The following is a 17,963-nucleotide window of genomic DNA, read 5'->3' as shown; positions in this document are numbered from 1 at the left end:
CTGCCGATGCGTGATGGTGAGGTGTCACACCTGCCGATGCGTGATGGTGAGGACCGTCACCACGAGCCTGCCAGGACCACAGCTGCGGCAGATGCCACTCCTCCGAGGATATCCGCCTGTGACCGCCCGTCCAGCTTGTCAGCCAGGTTTGGGCACCATGCAGCCCGGTCATCCTGGTTCTGCCTCTAAAGGTGTCCCCGGTGCTGGTGCCGTACACGGTGGGTTCCCACGGTGCTCTCTGGAGGCTCAGTGGGCCGAGGGTGGGGGTCTAGCATGTGTGGAAGACCTGCATAGACCCCAATCTTGTGTGGCAGGAATGCCTTTGAGCTTTGATCTGTGAATCTTAAATAAATTGTGGGTCCAGACGCGTTCCCCCTCGGTCAGCTCCCTCAGGGGTGCAGAGTGGGGGAGGGGCCTCCCAGTCACCCGAGAATCGGTCCTGTGAGCACAGCCGTGGCGAGAGCCTGCGGCAAGGGGCCCCGGGCAGCTCACGGCGGCGGGGCCCGGGGTGAGCAGGGACTCGCACTCTGTGTCTGGCACAGCAGGGCGCACACCAGGGAGAGCTGGGTGTGGCTTCAGCATGGATGCCGTCAGCCAGAAGCCGAACTTCGTGGGTTCGATAGCCACCCCGGGGATGCGCCTGCCAGGTGCTGGCCGTGTGGGGAGCTTCCTGGGGCTGTGCTGTGCTTTGCAGGGCCCTGGCCTGTGCCTCCACGGTCAGTGCCTGGGGCGGAAGCCACCACCGTCCAGCTGTCGGGAGGCAGACGACCCCAGCGTGTGGGCCGCATCCCTCTCCCTGGCTGGGTAGGGTGGGTGTGAGTGAGTTTCGGTTCAAAGGGCCTTCGCTGGAGTTGTCCCGCGTTCTGCGGGGAAGATTCTCCTTCGAGAACATCGCCGGCTTCCTGCGACTCCGGGTGGGTTTGTCCGCGTCTCAGACTTCCTGCTGGGTACCGAGGTGAAGGTGCGACAGTTGGAGCCACCGTAACCTGGGAGCTCCTGCTGATGGTGTGTGGTGGGCTGAGAACAGAATCGGGCTCGGCCCGCACGAGGGGGAGGTGTGTGGGAGGCCGGGGAGGTTGGCCCAGCCCACTCTGGCCTGAGAATTAGGGGACGCGGGGAGGATTTGCAAGCCTACGCCTCTGGCTTGTGTGTCAGGACGCTGGGGTTCCGAGGTCTCCCCACGGAGAGAGGTGGGTGTGACACCCCCAGCGCGTCCTGGGGAGCCCCGAGGAGGGGTCCCCGTGCGCAGGGGCTGCTTCTCGTTCCCCAGCACTGTCCTCTGAGGTCTGGTAGGCCGTGGAGGCGCTGTGGTCGGTCGGAGTCACCAGCTGTGGGTAGAGGGCGGTGGGGAGACGGAGCAAGCTTCGAGAGCGCAGGGCGCTTTTATTTATTTATTTGTTTATTGGCTAACTTTGTAGTTTAATTACAGAGCAAAGATTTGAAATCACAAGATCATTTTATCAATCCTACAGTCTTGTTCTTCTACTTTTTCCAAAGACAGGGAATCTTACTGTCCCATAGGAAAACTTTCCCAACGAACAGTGACACTAGATTTACGATGACTTAATCAAAACAGAGTGACGGGAGTGCAGGCAGGCGAAGTCGTTTCAAGGTCGTCAGGTGGCTGTCGCGGAGCCTGAAGACGGGCGCTGGCATCCACGCTGCGAGCACAGCGTTTCCGGCTCCAGCCACGAGCAGTTTCACACGAGGGCTAAGAGGGTGCCTCGCCTACGGTAAGGGCTGGTGTAGGCGCCGGTTCTCTTCTATGAAATGACTTGGAACCACACGGCAACTGGTCAAGAATCCAGAAATACATAGAAGCATACAGCGTCCTATCACCAAAATCTGGAGGCCAGAGAGACTGCAGTTTATAATCTATGTTATTCATCCACTCACATTCCAGAAGCAACCAAACTATTAAAATGTTCAATTGCGAATTGCTTTCCCTGCCTAAAACGAAGCCCTACAAACTAGGCCCTTAAGATTTTAAAACATAATTCAACTGTTATCTTTTATCCCCTTGCTGCTCGTCAAACTCCAGAGTAAGTCTGGATTCTTCCTACGGTACATGCTTCCGTTTTAAATACTCAACAAGACTGCTATGGGTCAGTAGTACCATTATCAGACCAGCAGTTTCAGCCTAAAGCTGTAGGCCTGGGGAAAAATGAAGCTCTTCAATCTCTCTCCCTTTAAGAAGTTATAGACACTAGATAACTTGGCATTTCTTTTATAGCATAAATTTTCAACAATGTCTTAATCCAAAAGAGCAAAATTAAATAAATAGGTCACGTAACAAACTGGTCATACACATCTTGATTAAGAAACTAATACTGGGCCAGTGCCGCAGCTCAGTAGGCTAATCCTCCACCTTGCGGCACCGGCACACCGGGGTCTAGTCCCGGTCGGGGTGCCGGATTCTGTCCCGGTTGCCCCTCTTCCAGGCCAGCTCTCTGCTGTGGTCCGGGAGGGCAGTGGAGGATGGCCCAAGTGCTTGGGCCCTGCACCCCATGGGAGACCAGGAGAAGCACCTGGCTCCCGCCTTCGGATTGGTGCAGCACTGGGCCATAGCAGCCATTTGGGGAGTGAACCAACGGAAGGAAGACCTTTCTGTCTCTCCCTCTTACTGTCTGTAACTCTACTTGTCAAATAAATAAATAAAAAATCTTTAAAAAAAAAAAAAGAAACTAATGCTGGAGTATTATCCCGTAATGAAGCCAGCACACGCTCGGTCATCGCATGTATGAGAAGAGGCCGCACGTGTACTCACACACGCGTCTGCCACGCTCAGTTCAGGAGTTCCATGCACTTTTCAGGGTCTGCGCCTCTTGAAACGCTGTCGCCTGTGAACGGACGGCCTGAAGCATCCTGATTTCTTGAGCAGCTGGTGCTGTACTGTGAAGACAGGGCAGCGAGTCCAGATCCAAGTCCAAGGTCGTCATCGCTAGTAACCTCCACTTGTTTCCCACTGAAAACGGCAGATTCTTCCCTGGGCCCCCCAGAGAGGCTCCGCGGGCCACGGAGGTTGTGAACCCCGGGTGCTCTGTCCCAGCATGGCACGGCTGGACCTCTGCGAGGCACAGAGACCGACAGGAGGAATGGCGGAGCACACCAGATCGCTCCTTCACGACCTCGTTCCCCTGTGTGCGGGGGCCGGCAGGGGACGCGCCAGCCAGGTGCTTTTAAAGGAGCATTCACGGGGAGGGCGAGCAGCTCTCGGGACCTGCTGCTCCGGGAGGCCACGTCTGCACGGCTGCAGCGGGGGGGGGGGGTGGGGTGCGGGGGCAGAGGAATCCCCTGGGGAGCGTCTTGGCGTTCTGCTGAATGTTCTGGAAGCTGCCAGCGCCCTGGGGGAGGTCAGCCTTCCTGGGACGTCGGCTCGGCCGCCTGCTCCCCGGGCCCACCCTCACTGCCTGCCAGGGCTCCGGGAGGAGGGAAAGCAGGGGCCCCTTCCCGCGCCCCCTCTGCGGGCGAGCTTAGCACCCAGGGTGAAGGGTGTGTGTCCCAGCAGAGCAAAGGGGCAGGTTGGAGGGCTGGGGTGTGTGGTGTGTGGTGTGTGTGTGTGTGTGCGCGCGCGCACTGGGTGACCAGGCGGCCTCCCTGTCTCGTGTGTGTGTGTGTGTGTGTGTGTGTGTGTGCTGGGTGACCAGGCGGCCTCCCTGTCTCGTGTGTGTGTGTGGTGTGTGTGTGTGTGTGTGCGCGCGCGCGCACTGGGTGACCAGGCGGCCTCCCTGTCTCATATGTGTGTGTGTGTGTGTGTGTGCTGGGTGACCAGGTGGCCTCCCTGTCTTGTGCATGTGTGGGGTGTGTGTGTGTATGAGTGGGAGTGTGTGGTGTGTATGTGTGTGTATGTGTGTGTGGTGTGTGTGGGGGATATATGCATATATATGTGTATATGTACGTGTGTGTGTGTGGTGTGTATGTGGTCTGTGTATGTGTGTGTGTGGTGTGTGTGTGATCTGTGTGTGTATATGTGTGTGTGTGTGCACTGGGTGACCAGGAGGCCTCCCTGTCTGTGTGTGTGTGTATGAATGTGTGTGTACGTGTGTGTGCTGGGTGACCAGGCGGCCTCCCTGTGTGTGTATGTGGTGTGTGTGTGTGTGTGTGTGCACACTGGGTGACAGGTGGCCTCCCTGTCTCGTGTGTGTGTGTGTGTGTGTGTGTGCTGGATGACCAGGTGGCCTCCCTGTCGCATGTGTGTGTGGGGTGTGTGTGTGTGGGGTATATGCGTATATATGTGTGTATGTATGTTTGTGTATGTGTGTGGTGTGTATGTGGTCTGTGTGTGTATGTGTGTGTATGTGTGTGTGTGTGTGTGTGTGTGTAAGCACACTGGGTGACCAGGCAGCCTCCCTGTGTGTGTGTGTGTGTGTGTGATGTGTATGTGTGTGTGTGCTGGGTGACCAGGCGGCCTCCCTGTCTGTGTGTGTGTGTGTGTGTGTGGTCTGTGTGTGTGTGATGTGTACGTGTGTGTGTGCTGGGTGGCCAGGCGGCCTCCCTGTCTGTGTGTGTGTGTGTGTGTGTGGTCTGTGTGTGTGTGATGTGTACGTGTGTGTGTGCTGGGTGGCCAGGCGGCCTCCCTGTCTCGGTGCAGCTGAAAGGTTGCGTTTACCCCACGGGAAGCCGTACTCCCCCTTTGGCCGGTCACTCGGCCGTTCTCAGGTCTGGAAATCAGGACATGGATGGCCCTGGGGGCACTCACAGCTTTGGGGAGCTGAGCTTGAGCCTAATTCATTTTATGAAGTTTTCCAGTGGATTATAATACGAGGCTGTTCAACTGGGGTCACTTAGGGAGAATGACTGAAGGGCTGTGAGAGAGAGAGAGACAGAGAGAGAGAGAGAGAGATACAGAGAGAGGGAGAGACAGAAACAGAGAGAGACAGAGAGGGAGATGCATCCAATGCCCACAGCAGTGGAGCCGGGCCAGGCCAAAACCAAGGGCCTGGAGCTCCGTCTGGGCCTCCGTGTGGAGGTGGCACCTGCTGCGTCTCAAGGAGGCTGGAGTCAGGTTGGGCCGGGACTGGAGCCCCAGCACTGCAGCGTGGGACGGGGCACCCCCATGGGCTCACTCACTGCGCCAAACACCCACCCCCAACCGAAAGGTTTTAAGCAAGGAAGTTGCGTCAGCTAAATTGTGCTTCCAAGTTTCCAGCGTGAGTGGGTGGGCGGTCAGGCTTGGCTGTGTGGGCAAGAGGCCGTGGTGAGGATCCAGACAACAGATCTGTCAGTCCTGCCTCAGAAGGACCAGCGTCCACCACGGGCACTGCACTGGGGGAGGGGGGCACGTTGCAGCTGCCCTGGCCCAGGGTTCTAGAGCAAGGCTGTGCCATGCTCAGCAGAGGCTCAGGTGGCCTCGTGGGGACATAATCCACAGACCACAGAGTTCTCCATTCGGGGGCCGTCAGGGGCGGTCAGCGTGTTCACGAGGGCCTGCACTGACCTCCACCGCCTGCCTCTGGAACCAGAAATCCGTCTCGTTCCCGAATTCCTCGCCCGCTACGCTGCTGCCGGCCGTCGTGAACTTCCCGATCCCACCGTGTCTTGTGTGCATGGACCCCCGTGCGCCCTCCGTGAGCGCCTCCTCTCACTTAGCATGTTGTAAAGCTCATGCATGTCCTGGCGTGTCTCAGAATTCCATTTCCTTTCTATGGCCGAATAAGATTCCGTTGCGTGGGTGCGGCGCCTTTTGTCCCTCTGGGTTCTCTGTACCCCATGGCCGCGGTGAGTGACGGTGCCCTGGACATCTGCATGGATGTTTGCATGGACGCGACTTCCGTTCTCTTGGGTTCTGCTCCCGGGAGAGGAACTGCTGCGTCATGGGCATGCGCTCTTGGTCCGGCATGTGCAAGAGCAGGCCGTCACGCAGGGAGGGCCCTCTGACTTCCGGCACGGACGGTGTGACCAGGGCAGGCTGTTTACAGCGCCTCGGGCTCGGCTCGGCTTCGCGTGCCCACTCGCCCGGCCTCTGCTTCCTGCCGGGAGTTGAAGCTCCGCTCTGGACTTCTCGGTTTCCGGAGCTGCGGACCCCCGTGGACCTCACTATCAATTGCATTCTGTTCTCTTCTAGCAACAGAAAGCGAACTGAGACGACCTGTGTCAGACACTTGATTGTAAATCTTTCTCCTCTTCTGTGGCTTTTCCCCGGCTTTCCTCCTGATGTTCCCGGAGCACGAAGTCCAGTGTGTTTCTCGTTAACGCGCACTTTGGGTCTTGCTCAATCCCAGATCGTGGACGGCTACTCCTGCGCTTCCTCCGAGTCGTGGAGCTTTTTCAGTTGTTCCGTTCATGCCTTTGACCCCTTCTGAGTTCATGTTTGCATACAGCGTGAGGGAGAGGGCCCAGCTTCCTCGTGTTGTGTGAACCCGGTTGTCTCAGCGTCGTTTGCTGGAAGGGCGTCTCTTCCCTGCTGAGCAACCGTGGCGTCCGCACAGAGAATCCGTCCTCGGGTGGTGCTGCGGGGCAGCAGTGAGGCCGCTCCGTGGGACGCCTGCAGCTCGGGTTGGAGCGCGGGTTTGGGTGGGACACCTGCATCCCCTGTCGCAGTGCGGGTTTGGGTGGGACGCCTGCATCCCGTGTTGGAGCTCAGGTTTGGGTGGGACACCTGCATCCCGTGTCAGAGTGCGGGTTTGGGTGGGACGCCTGCATCCCGTGTCGGAGTGCGGGTTTTGGTGGGACGCCTGCATCCTGTGTCGGAGCGCGGGTTTGGGTGGGACGCCTGCATCCGTGTCGCAGCGCGGGTTTGGGTGGGATGCCTGCAGCCCGTGTCAGAGTGCGGGTTTGGGTGGGACACCTGCATCCGTGTCGGAGCGTGGGTTTGGGTGGGACGCCTGCATCCGTGTAGCAGCGCGGGTTTGGGTGGGACGCCTGCATCCTGTGTCGCGGCGCGGGTTTGGGTCCTGGTGACTCCACTCTCAGCCCTGCTCCCTGCAGGGCGTCCTGGGAGCACAAATGACTGGGTCTCTGCTGACCACATGCGAGGCCCAGGTGCAGCTCCTGGCTTTGGCCTGGCCCAGCCCCAGATGTTGTGGGCAGTTGGGGAGTGAACCAGCAGATGCAGATCTCTGTCTGTCTCTCCCCACCTCTGTGCCACTCCGCCTTTCATAGAATTAAATGAATGCATGTTTAAGAGAACACGGTCATAAACGCAGGGTTAATTCTGGAGTCTGAGTTCTGTTCCATTGATCCGTATTTCCATCCTGTGCAACCGAACCATCTCAGTTTACTGTTGCGTTGTAGCGAGTTCTGGAACCGCAGTGTGAACTGTCTAGGCTTGTTCTTTGTTCTTTGTTTTTTTTTTTCCAAGAGAATTAAATTGTTTATTGCTTGCAAGTGATAATGGACGGCACTCAGCTTCATTCCCACCTGTAATTTTACTGGAGCCACTACTGAACTTAGATACGTTGCAGGGGATGTGCCTGCAATATTTTCTGTGCCCAGTGCCCCCGTGACCTTGCCGGGGCCGTTTTAGTGGTGACCCTCAGGGCACGGCAGTGGCTGCCACGTGTGTTCCAGGACAATGGCTTCTGTGCCCGAGCAGTTTGAAGCAGGTTTCAAATGGAGCCTGGCGTCGCCCTGATGAATTCGGACTTCACACGTCTGGGGAAGTTTGCCCGGATGGCTTCAGAGTGGACGAACTCCGCACATTTGAAAAGAGACTCGATCAGACGATTACATTCAGAGTCAGCAGCATGGGAGCAGAAAGAAAACAAAACTGCATTAGAACTCTTTGGTGGGACACGCCCACTTTCCCCGGGATGGAAACCAACACAGCCTGTGTGCAGTCAGTCGCAAGTGCAGCCTGGAGCCCTGGCCCACACAGGAGCGTTCTTCTTTCTTACGGTTGCTTTGTGTCGGATTCCGGACATTCCCATAGCCCCTTGTTACCTTCTGGGAAAACACAAAGGCAGTTAGGACTTGCACAGGGATTGTGTTGAATCTGCTGATGGCTTTGGGGGAGTGTCTCCGTCTTAACAACATCGAGTCTCCTTGTCCACGTGCCCAAGGCATCTTTCCGTCCATTTTAGGTCGTCCTTAATTTCCTGCAGTAATGGCTTGCAGTATATGTGTATGTCTTGCACTTTTTTAAAAAAAGGTTTATTTTATTTATTTGAAAGGCAGAATTATACCCAGAGAGAGAGAGAGAGAGAGAGAGAGAGAGAGAGGTCTTTCATCAGCTGGTTCACTCACCATAACAGCCAGGGCTGGGCCAGGCGGAAGCCAGGAGCCAGGAGCTCCTTCCTGTCTCCTTCCAAGGACCTGGGCCCATCCTCCGCTGCTTTCCCAGGCCACCAGCAGGGAGCTGGATGGGAAGTAGAGCAGCCAGGACTCAAAACCGCCGGCCCTGGCAATTCTGTGAACCATATTCCCACACACTCCTTTCATTGTTGTTGTATGGGGATTATTCTCTTGATTCCACTTCGAGTGTAGAAACAGCTGATTTTTACGCGTTGATCTCGTGTCCTGCTGCCTGGTGGCACTCGTGAGCCCCAGCAGTTGCTGTGGATTCCTGAGGACTCTGTGCCTGAGACCTCGTCCTCTGCAGGTAAGCGTCGCTTTGCTCTCTTTCCCGGCCCGGGCACCTCTGATTCCTTTCTCGTGCCTAAGTGGCCCTGGCTGGACTTCCAGCACTCGATACAGCGCGGCGGAAGGAAAAGCGCACCTGTTCCTGACCTCAGGGGAGTGTCCCCTAGGTCACAGCATGTCTGTAGCTGCGTCTCACCAGGTGGGTCGCGTTGTTGGTTAAACGGACCCTGCGTTCCTGGGGGTGCATCCCACCTGGTCGCGTGTACGGTGTCTATGTTGCTGCTTCTGGCTTCCTGGGGTTCTGTGACGGTTTTGCGTCTCTAAAAGGAGTGCAGGTCTATAGTTTCTGTTTCCTGTTGATATCTTTGGTTTTGGTGTCATCGGATGAGTGGGAGCTGGAGTAAGCGCGTCCCACGGAACACTCGGGACTATAACAGGGACGTTTGCATTACCTGGAACCCACACTTCCCTCGGTGTTGTGCATTGAAACTGCCAAGGTTTCTGCCGTGGCGGTGGCCGTGGTGGCTGGTGGGGGGGGCTTGGCACAGGCCCAGTGGCATGAGCACCTCCCACCAAGGCGATCAGGCCACCAGCAGCACAGACCTCTCAGGGCGGCCCATGCACAAGCCTGGTCTGTGGGGGCATAAACGGCCCCCATCCTAGTCCTGGGGACCAAGCCCAGGGCCAGCCTGGCTGCAGCGTCCTGTGTGTGTGGCCAGTATCGAGGTCCGTTCCCTGCATCTCCCCCGTCCCTGCCACAGGGTCCCCGGGGCTCGTGAAACCTGAGTCCGCCTCCCGAGAACCCCCCTGTGGCAGGCAGGTGATCCCGGCTCGTGCAAGGCCCTGGGAGAGCAGCTTCCTTCAGCCTCACAGCCCAGATGCCTCCCTTGCCCAGCCCCAAACCCTGAGGTCTGTGGTGCGGTGGCTTGGAGCAGGTGCTCAAAGTGGACTCCATGGCTTCGGTCCTGGCCTGACCCGTGAGACCCCCGGCCGGCTGGTTACTCCCTGCACGGTGGAGAACATAACCCCACTCACCAGATAGGGTTGCTAAGGTGAACGCTCAGGCGGTCAGGCGAGCAGTGGTGGGCAGCTGCCCGGCTCCTCTCCCTGCACACGAGGCTGGCTGTGAGGTGGTGCTGCAGCCACGGGGCCGGCAGGGCTAGGGTGATGGCTGTCGCCCTCAGCTGCTCGCCCATCTGCAATGTGTGGCTACCAGGAGATGCCCAACCAGCCCTCAATGTCCACGGGGGCCCGGTCCAGGAGCCCCACGGATCTTACATAAAATGGCGTGGGAGTCACACGTGGCCCCCCAAGCTCTCTGTCTTAACCCTCGATCACGTGTGCCAGCCGATCCAGTGCACATGTGGCGGGAGCAGCCATCATACTGCGCGGCTCAGGACGTAATATGGGGAGAGAAGTCCGTACGTGCTCGGTACACGTGTCATTTTTCCCCTGAATATTTTCTTTTTTTTTTCTTTTTTGACAGGCAGAGTGGACAGTGAGAGAGAGAGACAGAGAGAAAGGTCTTCCTTTGCCGTTGGTTCACCCTCCAATGGCTGCCGCGGCCAGGGCGCTGCGGCCGGCGCACCGCGCTGACCCGATGGCAGGAGCCAGGTACTTCTCCTGGTCTCCCATGGGGTGCAGGGCCCAAGCACCTGGGCCATCCTCCACTGCACTCCCTGGCCACAGCAGAGGGCTGGCCTGGAAGAGGGGCAACCGGGACAGAATCCGGCGCCCCGACTGGGACTAGAACCCGGTGTGCCGGCGCTGCAAGGCGGAGGATTAGCCTAGTGAGCTGCGGCGTCCCCTGAATATTTTCAATCAGAAGTTGGTTGAGCCCATGGATGTGGGGCCGATACACCGGTAGGGCCAGCCGTGCTCTGTGGGTGCTGGGAGGGCTGAGTGACACTGGGTCACGTGGGCTCCATTGCCCTGCTTCCAGACACGCGTGTGGATAAGAGGAAGACCTGGACATGACCGTGCACCGCGCCCTGCGCCCTGGCATCTGAGAGGGAGAGGTGCACAGTGGCGTCCCTTGGCGATAGAGCGATGCTGTGTTTCTCTTCTTCTTCAGCTCTTTTCCCACAGGGCATGCATGGCCTGGGCGGTGTTTTCTGCGTGACTCACTTGCATGCAGCTTTTCTTTTCTTTTCTTTTCTTTTCTGTTCTGTTCTGTTCTATTCTATTCTATTCTATTCCATTCCATTCCATTCCATTCCATTCCATTCCATTCTTTCAGAGCTAGAGTTACAGAGAGAAAGAAAGAGACAGACACACAGAGAGATCTTCTATCTGCTGGTTCACTCCCAGGATGACTGGACAGGCCAGAGCAGGAGCCAGGAGCTTCCTCCAGGTCTCCCAGATGGGTGCAGGGGCCCAGATACTTGGACCAACCTCTGCTGCTTCCCAGGCCATAGCAGGGAGCTGGATCAGAAGTGGAGCAGCCGGGACTAGAACCTGTGCCCATGTGGGATGCCGGTGCTGCAGGCAGTGACTTCACCTGCTCCACAGCCCGGCCCCATGTGCAGTGTTTGGAGAAGCGACCGACATGTGATCTGGAAGTCCTTGGTGTCTGCTGGCAGGGTCGGGGGCACCTGAGGCCTGACAGGTTGACAGCTTCGGCAGCTTGCTCCGCATGCTCTGCAGGGAGAACTCTGCTCACGCAGGCGGGCGTCCCGACGATCCGGCCACAAACCAGAGCTGGAGCCCCCCCGCCTCGCGTCTGTCGCCTGCATCCTGTGCTTTGGCTCCCGGGTTCGATGCCCCATTTGAAGCTCCTCATTGTTCGCTTCTCTGGTAGAGTTTGGAGGCGAGAGACCCCAGCGCTGTGCTGGCACAAAGCGGGTACGTGGCCCTGCTGCCCCCAGCATGTTCGGTCCCCGCCCTCCGAGGACTGGGTTTCTGGACGTCACCTCCCCCGGTGACAGCTGTCACCACAGAAAGGACGAGAAGCAGAGAGGCGTCCACTGCCTGTGTCCCCTGCCCAGGGAAGGACACACACGGTTCTGTCTAAGGAGACCTCAGCGAGAGGGCCGCGTGTGGCCAGGGCTCGGACCCCGTGGTCGCAGGGAAGGCCGTGCATGGCCTGCAGAGCCCAGCTCAGTCCCAGCTTTCACTGGCCACGGATGCTCCCCTGCCGTGGAGGGGCTGGGACCACGCCCAGAGCCTGCGCTGCAGCACCCTGAGTCCCACCAGAGTGAGAATCAGCAGAGGAACGCTGGGGCGGGGGCAGCCCGCGGCCCGTGCAGAGCCTGGTTTAGCGCAGGTGCTTGCAGACGCTGGTGGGTGGGTAGCTGTGCCCCACTAAAGGAACTCGCTATGTAGGCTGAGATGGCCCCTCAGCCCCCCTCGGCCCCCGCGTGTCCCCTTCGCCCTGGCGGCCTCTCCCCCTCCCAGGGCAGTATCCGGGGCGTCTGGCTTGCATCCAGCAGCCCCGGGGAGGGGCCTGTGGAAAATGTGCGTGTACGGCCCTGAGACCCTGCCGGGGCCGGGCTGTCCTCAGAAGGTGCAGCCGCGGCCGGGCCAGGGGTCCCGCTCCACCAGGGACTCGCGGTTCACGGCTTGTAAATCGTACCCGGAACTCCAGGTGCGCAAGATAAAACCGCACCTGACGGCCGGAGCCCTGAAAGCTGTGTCCAGCTCGCTCCGTGGCAGACCGGCCGCTGGGGCAGTGGGGTGGGGTGGGGTGGGGTGGGGGCCCTGACCCTGCTGCCGGCCCAGCGGGACACCATTTTGTTCCCTTTCACCTCGAGCCTCGCTCCTCCCGACCCCCACCAGACCTTGCACTCTTGGGCTGCTCCCTTTGAGATGCCGCTTCTTCCAGGAAGCCCGCCTTCCTCTCCCAGAGGCGTGTGCCCGCCCTGTGCTCCTGAACACATCTTGGACAGACCCCACCCCGAGCACCTCTGCCCGAGGGACTGGACCGGACGCTCCTTGAGCCGGCAGGGTGGGCGCCCGGCCAGCCTCCGCCTCGCGGCAGCTTTGATGCCTCTCCTCTGCAGGTAAGTTTCTCCCTCGTGGATGAAGGCAGAAAACCCTGCAACACCGAGACGCACGCGGAGCCTGGGTGGCCTCGCAGGGGTAGGGACAGAGGCTGGGGGTCCCCCGGCAGGGCGCCCACAGGTTGGCTCTGCTTCTCCAGTGAGGACGGCGCTGTGCGGGAGGGAGGAGCAGCCGGGGCCCAGCGCCCTCCCGCGGCAGGCGCGCACGGCGTCCTCGGCCCCTGAAGACCCTGTTCTGAACACGGGGGACGTGTCACCGGGCGATGGGACACTCCGTCCCCTTCGGGACTGACGGCCGCCAAGGGCGGGTTCTTGGTGGCAGAGGACGAGATTCCTGAAGAGCTGCCTCTTTTTTTGTTTTTCAAGATTTATTTGATTGAGAGGCAGTTACAGAAGGAGAAGCTGAGAGGTCATCCATCCGCTGGTTCACTCCGCAGATGGCTGCAACGGCTGGAGCTGCGCCGATCCGAAGCCAGGAGCCAGGAGCTTCTTCCGGGTCTCCCATGTGGGTGCAGGGGCCCAAGGACCTGGGCCATCCTCTACTGCTTTCCCGGGCCACAGCAGAGGGCTGGATCGGAAGAGGAGCAGCCGGGACTTGAGCCGGTGTCCACAGGGGACGCCGGCGCTGCCCGCAGAGGCTTGACCTGCGGCGTCTCAGCACTGGCCCTAAGAGCTGCTTTTCTAAGCCGAAGCAGCTCCCGAGGTGTAGACGCCGGGGCTGAACCCCTCCAGGACTGTCGGGCTACATGCAGGGCGCACACTCAACTCGGAGCCTCCGGGAACGGCGAGGATCCCGCGTAACCGCGTCCCACGCGGTCGTCAAGCTCAACCCGGCTTCCTGTCGCTTGATTTGCTGGAGGCAGCGACTCCGTCTTGAACACACGTGAAGGTTTTGTGAACATGAACGTTCTGGGTGGGAAACTGGACGGATAAATGCGGGTGATGAGTAGTTTGGGAAGCAAACCGGGAATCAGAGATGCGCTTTTCTCTGAGGGAAGCTGGAGCGCACCTCTTCTCACGGGGCTTTTCCAGACAACCGAGGGAGGACTGCGACTCTCCCGTCCTGGTTGCCGCGCGTCGGCGCCTGCGACGGTGAGCACTGCAGCGGCCTGGAGTGTGGAGGCGCCTTCCGAAACGCGGATCCGCCACGTGGGCCCAGACTGCACCGCCGTGGGCCTGTGTCCCCCTGATCTGAGCCGCCTCTCCATTTCAGTCCTCCCTCAGCCGCTCATCCTGGACAGGTGACAAGTCCTCCTGGTGTTGCTGGACAGGTGACAAGTCCTCCTGGTGTTGCGGCGCCTGGGAACAGCTCGATTTCCCCTTTACCCCTCCAGGGTCTCTTAACTGGCAGTTCTTTTATTTGTACCTAACGGGAGGTGCCGCAGCTCCGCCCCGCGGGTCCTGGTGGGAAGCCTGCCGGGCCCCAGGGGCGTCCCTCTCGGCCTGTGTCCTGGGTCCGGTTTCGTGATGATGTGTCTGGGCGGGGTGTTCTCTTCCGCACCTGCTCAGCCTCTTGGATCTGCAGGCTGCGTGCGTGTTGTTTGCCGAACCCGGGAAGACTCAGCCGCTTGTGTAGCCCCTTCCTCGGTCCCTCCCCGAGGCTCTGAGGACAGGCTTTCTGGATTTTTCTGTCGCCCTGCAGGCCCCGAGCCTTCACGACTCGTTCGTTGTGTTGAGTCCACGTCTCCCTTGTCGGGCTGGGTAATTTCCGTTCTCTCTCCAGGCCCCGGGCTCTTCCTCTGCCTTCCCTGTTCTGTTGGTTTCTCTCTATTCTGATCGTTGTATTTTTCAGTTCTAATGTTGGCCTTTGTTTCTTTTTCAGTGTCCCCTGCGGCTTTGCTGAGATTTTATTTCATTATTTCCGGCGTGTTTCCGCATCTGTGTGATGGCGTCTTTGAAATCCGCATCACTTCTGGCGGGCACGGGGGTCCTCCCGCCTGTCTGCTGACCGTGACTTCTCACTCGGCCCTCGGTGTGAGCGGTGGTCTTCCGTTGGATCCTAGGTGTTTGGGGCACTCAGGCGCTTACTCAGACGTTATTTTAGCCTCCTCTTGGAGCTGGGCGCTTGAGGAGGGGTCTTGGGGCCGGAAGTCCAGGTTGCCCTTTGACCTCGGCAGACACGGGGGAGGGGACGGTGCCTCGTCAGCTCCCTGGCGGCAGGAGGGGACGGGCTGCTCTCTTGATCTTAGCCTAGGGGAAGGCGACCTTCGGCGTCATTGTGTGACCAGTGCTGGACGAGCCTTGGGACCTCAGGAGTGGGAAGGGAAGGAGGTGGTTTTGCAGGCCAGGGTGGGCGGAGCTGAGGAGCAGGGGCTCCAGGAGCCTGGTTATGGTGTTTGGCCTCTGTGGGGTCCTTACATAGAAGCCAGTGCCTCTTCCCACGGACAGAGAACCTGCCTGTGTGGGGTACCTGTGCTGGCCGTCTCCGCCTGGCCCGGCACTGCTGGGCTGGGGTCTGGCCCAGGGCCGTCCAGGCTCCCGGCGTGTGGCGGTGCTGCCCGGCAGGGCGGGCCTCCTTGGGGTGTGCGTGGCTACAGTCCTCTGTGCAGCTCCCCAGGTACACGGTGTCCACGGCAGGCTAGGAGAGGGACGTGGGGCCCTCGGGGTCTCTGCTCTCCGCGCAGGCACGATGCAGGCTTTTGTCTCTGGCAGATAAAAAGACCAAGCTCTCTGCAACCCGCCCCGCGCAGAGCTCCTCGAGCTTCCCAGGCTCTGCTGGCGGTGAGCACGGCGGGGGCCGGGCGGGGGCCCAGCGGATTTGTGCCCGGGAGTGGAAAACCTGCGGAATGAGGACACTCCCTGCAGCGCCCACGCTGTTAACCCAGACTCAGCGGGGTCCGCCGGCCGGAGGAGGCTGTCAGCGGCGTTCATTGTTCCGATGTTGCGGCTTTAATGTGTGATCTGGGCTGATTGGGGCTCAGAAGGTGCCTTGTCTCATTTCACCCGACGCTTTATTGCAGGGAATTCTCAGATCTGTGGGAAAGCGCTCGGCTGCTTCCTCGGGAAGTCTTTAAGGAGAGGGAGACTGCTACCCAGTGCAGGGAGAGAGAATGAGATTGGGGGGGGAGGGGCAGGGCGGGGCCGAGGGATGGAAGCGTTAGGAACACAGCCGCGCCCCGTGCTCATCCTCTGTCCTTTGTCTCATCATTTTGTATAAAAAATGTATTTATTTTGGGAGAGAGAGAGAGGTCTCTTCCGTCCACTGGTTCACTCCCCAAATGCCCACAACGGCTGGGGCTGGGCCAGGCTGAAGTCAGGAGCCTGGAGCTCCATCCGGGTCTCCCATGTGCATGGCAGGGACCAAGCACTTGGGCCGTCACCGCTGCCTCCCAGGTGCGCGTCAGCAGGGAGCTGGCAGGGAAGCGAGGGAGCCGGGCCTCCAACCAGGCCCCTCGTGGTGGGATGCGGGATCCCCAGAGGCGACCGCCCTGGGCCCCAGGTTTGGAAGGGACGAGTGCTTCCCCAGGGTGAACTGAGGCTCCTGCTGCTTTTCAGTGGGGGGCGCTGGTCCCCAGCCCGGTGAGCTCCACGGGGGCCCCGTGGGTGTCTGATGCTCAGGCCTGGTCAAGGGTGAGTGAGGTTCACTCACTCTGCAAGCGCTCGTTGGCGTCAGCTCTCGCCGGCCTGTGCTGGGTGCTGGCTCCTCGCCAGGGCTTACCACGGGGTGCCCCAGGCAAAGCCTGCAGGAGGGAGGAGCTTAGTGGGAGGGGCGGCTCTGGGGCCAGCACTGGGGGTAAAGCCACTGCCTGTGACACCTGCGTCCCACACGGGCGCCAGTTCCAGCTCTGGCTGCTCCGCTTCCGATCCAGCTCCCTGCTGTGGCCCGGGGAAAGCAGCAGAGGATGGGCCGGTCCTTGGGCCCCTGCACCCACGTGGGAGACCTGGAGGAAGCTCCTGGCTTCCTTCCAGCCCACCCCTGGCTGTTGCGGCCTCTTGGGGAGTGAACCAGCGGACAGAAAACCTCTCTCTCTCTCTGCCTCTCTCTCTTTCTGTGTGTGTGTGTGTCTGTCTCTCCCTCTCTCTGTAACCCTGACTTTCAAATGGATGAATAAGTATGTAGGAAAGCAAAGGAGCAGATGTGAGGGTGGAGGAAGGGGCAGCTTGGGGAGAGACTCCCGGGGAGGGCGCACGGCACGGTGAGCCTGAGAGGAGGGCCGGGAGGCTGCAGGGGCCGCAGGTGGAGACCAGGGAGCATTGGCTGGGCCACGTTAGTGCGTCAACAGCCCGAAGCCACGTGGCAGTTTCAACAGGGATGCTCAGAGTGGGTGTTGCGTTTCGGAAGGAGCGTTGTGACCGCGGGAGCCGGTCCTGGGGTCTCGGGGTCGGGGGAGGCCCAGCATTGGGCTGCTGCTGAGTCCGCATCGAGACAGGCAGTGTGGACAGTGGTGTGGGTGAGGGGTGACGGGGGCTAGCTGGGAGGGAGCTTCTGACCCTGGCGCCGGGTCGGACAGCGGGCGGCCGTCAGGACGAGGCGTCAGCTCCCGCGCGTTCCGCGGGACAGAGGCCGTCACTGCCGGGGGTGGCAGCTGCCGCTCGCGCCTGCGATGAGTCTGGGGGCCCCGTGGGAATGTGGAGTCAGCGCGTCGGACGTTAGCTTGCAGCGCAGAGAGGAGGCCTGGCCCCGGTTGCACCCGTCTCCACCCCGCTGCCGCAGGGGAGGTCCCCGGCAGCTTTAGAACCACCCCAAACTCCACGGCCCCCTGCTGTCGTCTGAGTGTTCGTGTCACCCCAAACCTCGCACGTTGAATCCTCACCCCCGGGGTTATGGACATAGGAGGTGGCTCCTGGAAGCTGCTTAGGTGACGAGGGCTTGTGCCCCGAGGAAGGCGGCCCCGGCGGGCGGGCTCGCCCGGACACAGTGAGCCGCCCAGTGAGCCGCCCCGTCTGCCAGGGCCTCCATCTGGGTCTTCCCCGCCCCCAGAACTGCGAGAAATAAACTTCCATTGTTTGTAAGCCAAGCGCTCTCTGGTGTTTGTAGCACAGGCCAAACGGACTTGAAAGAGCCCCCAGGTAAAGCCACCTCGTCCGCTTCCCCCACACGGGGCTCCAGCTCCTCCCGGCATCCACTGGGACGCCACGCCGGCACCCAGTGTATACACCGGGACGCCACGCCGGCACCCAGTTTATACGCAGCCAGTGGCGTGGGTTTTAAGTGTGCAGAGCGGATATTTCGGCAAATGAAAGGAAAAAGCGCTGTGGGGAGGCGGGCCCTGGGCTGTAGCCCTTCTCTCCTCCAGACCACAAAGCCGCTGCACCTGACGCGTGGTGCCGGGGCACAGCCGGCAGGGACGCCCCTCTTTATAAAGGGGGAGGGGGAGGCACCCCGAGTCGCTGGTCCTCGGCGGTTCTCAGAGCCAGCTGGGCACGTGTGCAGGTTTCGTCTGGTTGTTCTATTAGCTTTGGAGAGATGTTGTTAAATACCCACGTGCTTTGCAGATTCAT

At 60.1% G+C, this 17,963-nt stretch overlaps 1 protein-coding gene across 2 annotated transcripts; it reads left to right on the top strand.

Moving 5' to 3' along the window:
* Positions 1-3,292: 3,292 nt before the first annotated feature.
* Positions 3,293-17,474, top strand: LOC127488523 (uncharacterized). Of its 2 annotated transcripts, none has more exons than XM_070069943.1 (2): positions 3,293-11,364; positions 12,344-17,474. In XM_070069943.1, exon 2 carries the CDS (start codon positions 14,319-14,321, stop codon positions 15,309-15,311), a length of 993 nt encoding a protein of 330 aa, XP_069926044.1. In that variant the 5' UTR covers positions 3,293-11,364; positions 12,344-14,318; the 3' UTR covers positions 15,312-17,474. The 2 variants fall into 2 exon arrangements, with proteins under 2 accessions (XP_069926044.1, XP_069926043.1); XM_070069942.1 differs by having other exon boundaries at positions 3,293-12,521; positions 12,888-17,474.
* The last annotated feature ends 489 nt before the right edge of the window (positions 17,475-17,963 follow it).

Source organism: Oryctolagus cuniculus, chromosome 3, assembly GCF_964237555.1.
Source record: "Oryctolagus cuniculus chromosome 3, mOryCun1.1, whole genome shotgun sequence".
In the NCBI taxonomy this organism is placed as follows: domain Eukaryota; kingdom Metazoa; phylum Chordata; class Mammalia; order Lagomorpha; family Leporidae; genus Oryctolagus; species Oryctolagus cuniculus.
The sequence above is the reverse complement of the archived record's forward strand: the minus strand, read 5'-3'. Positions and strand labels throughout refer to the sequence as shown.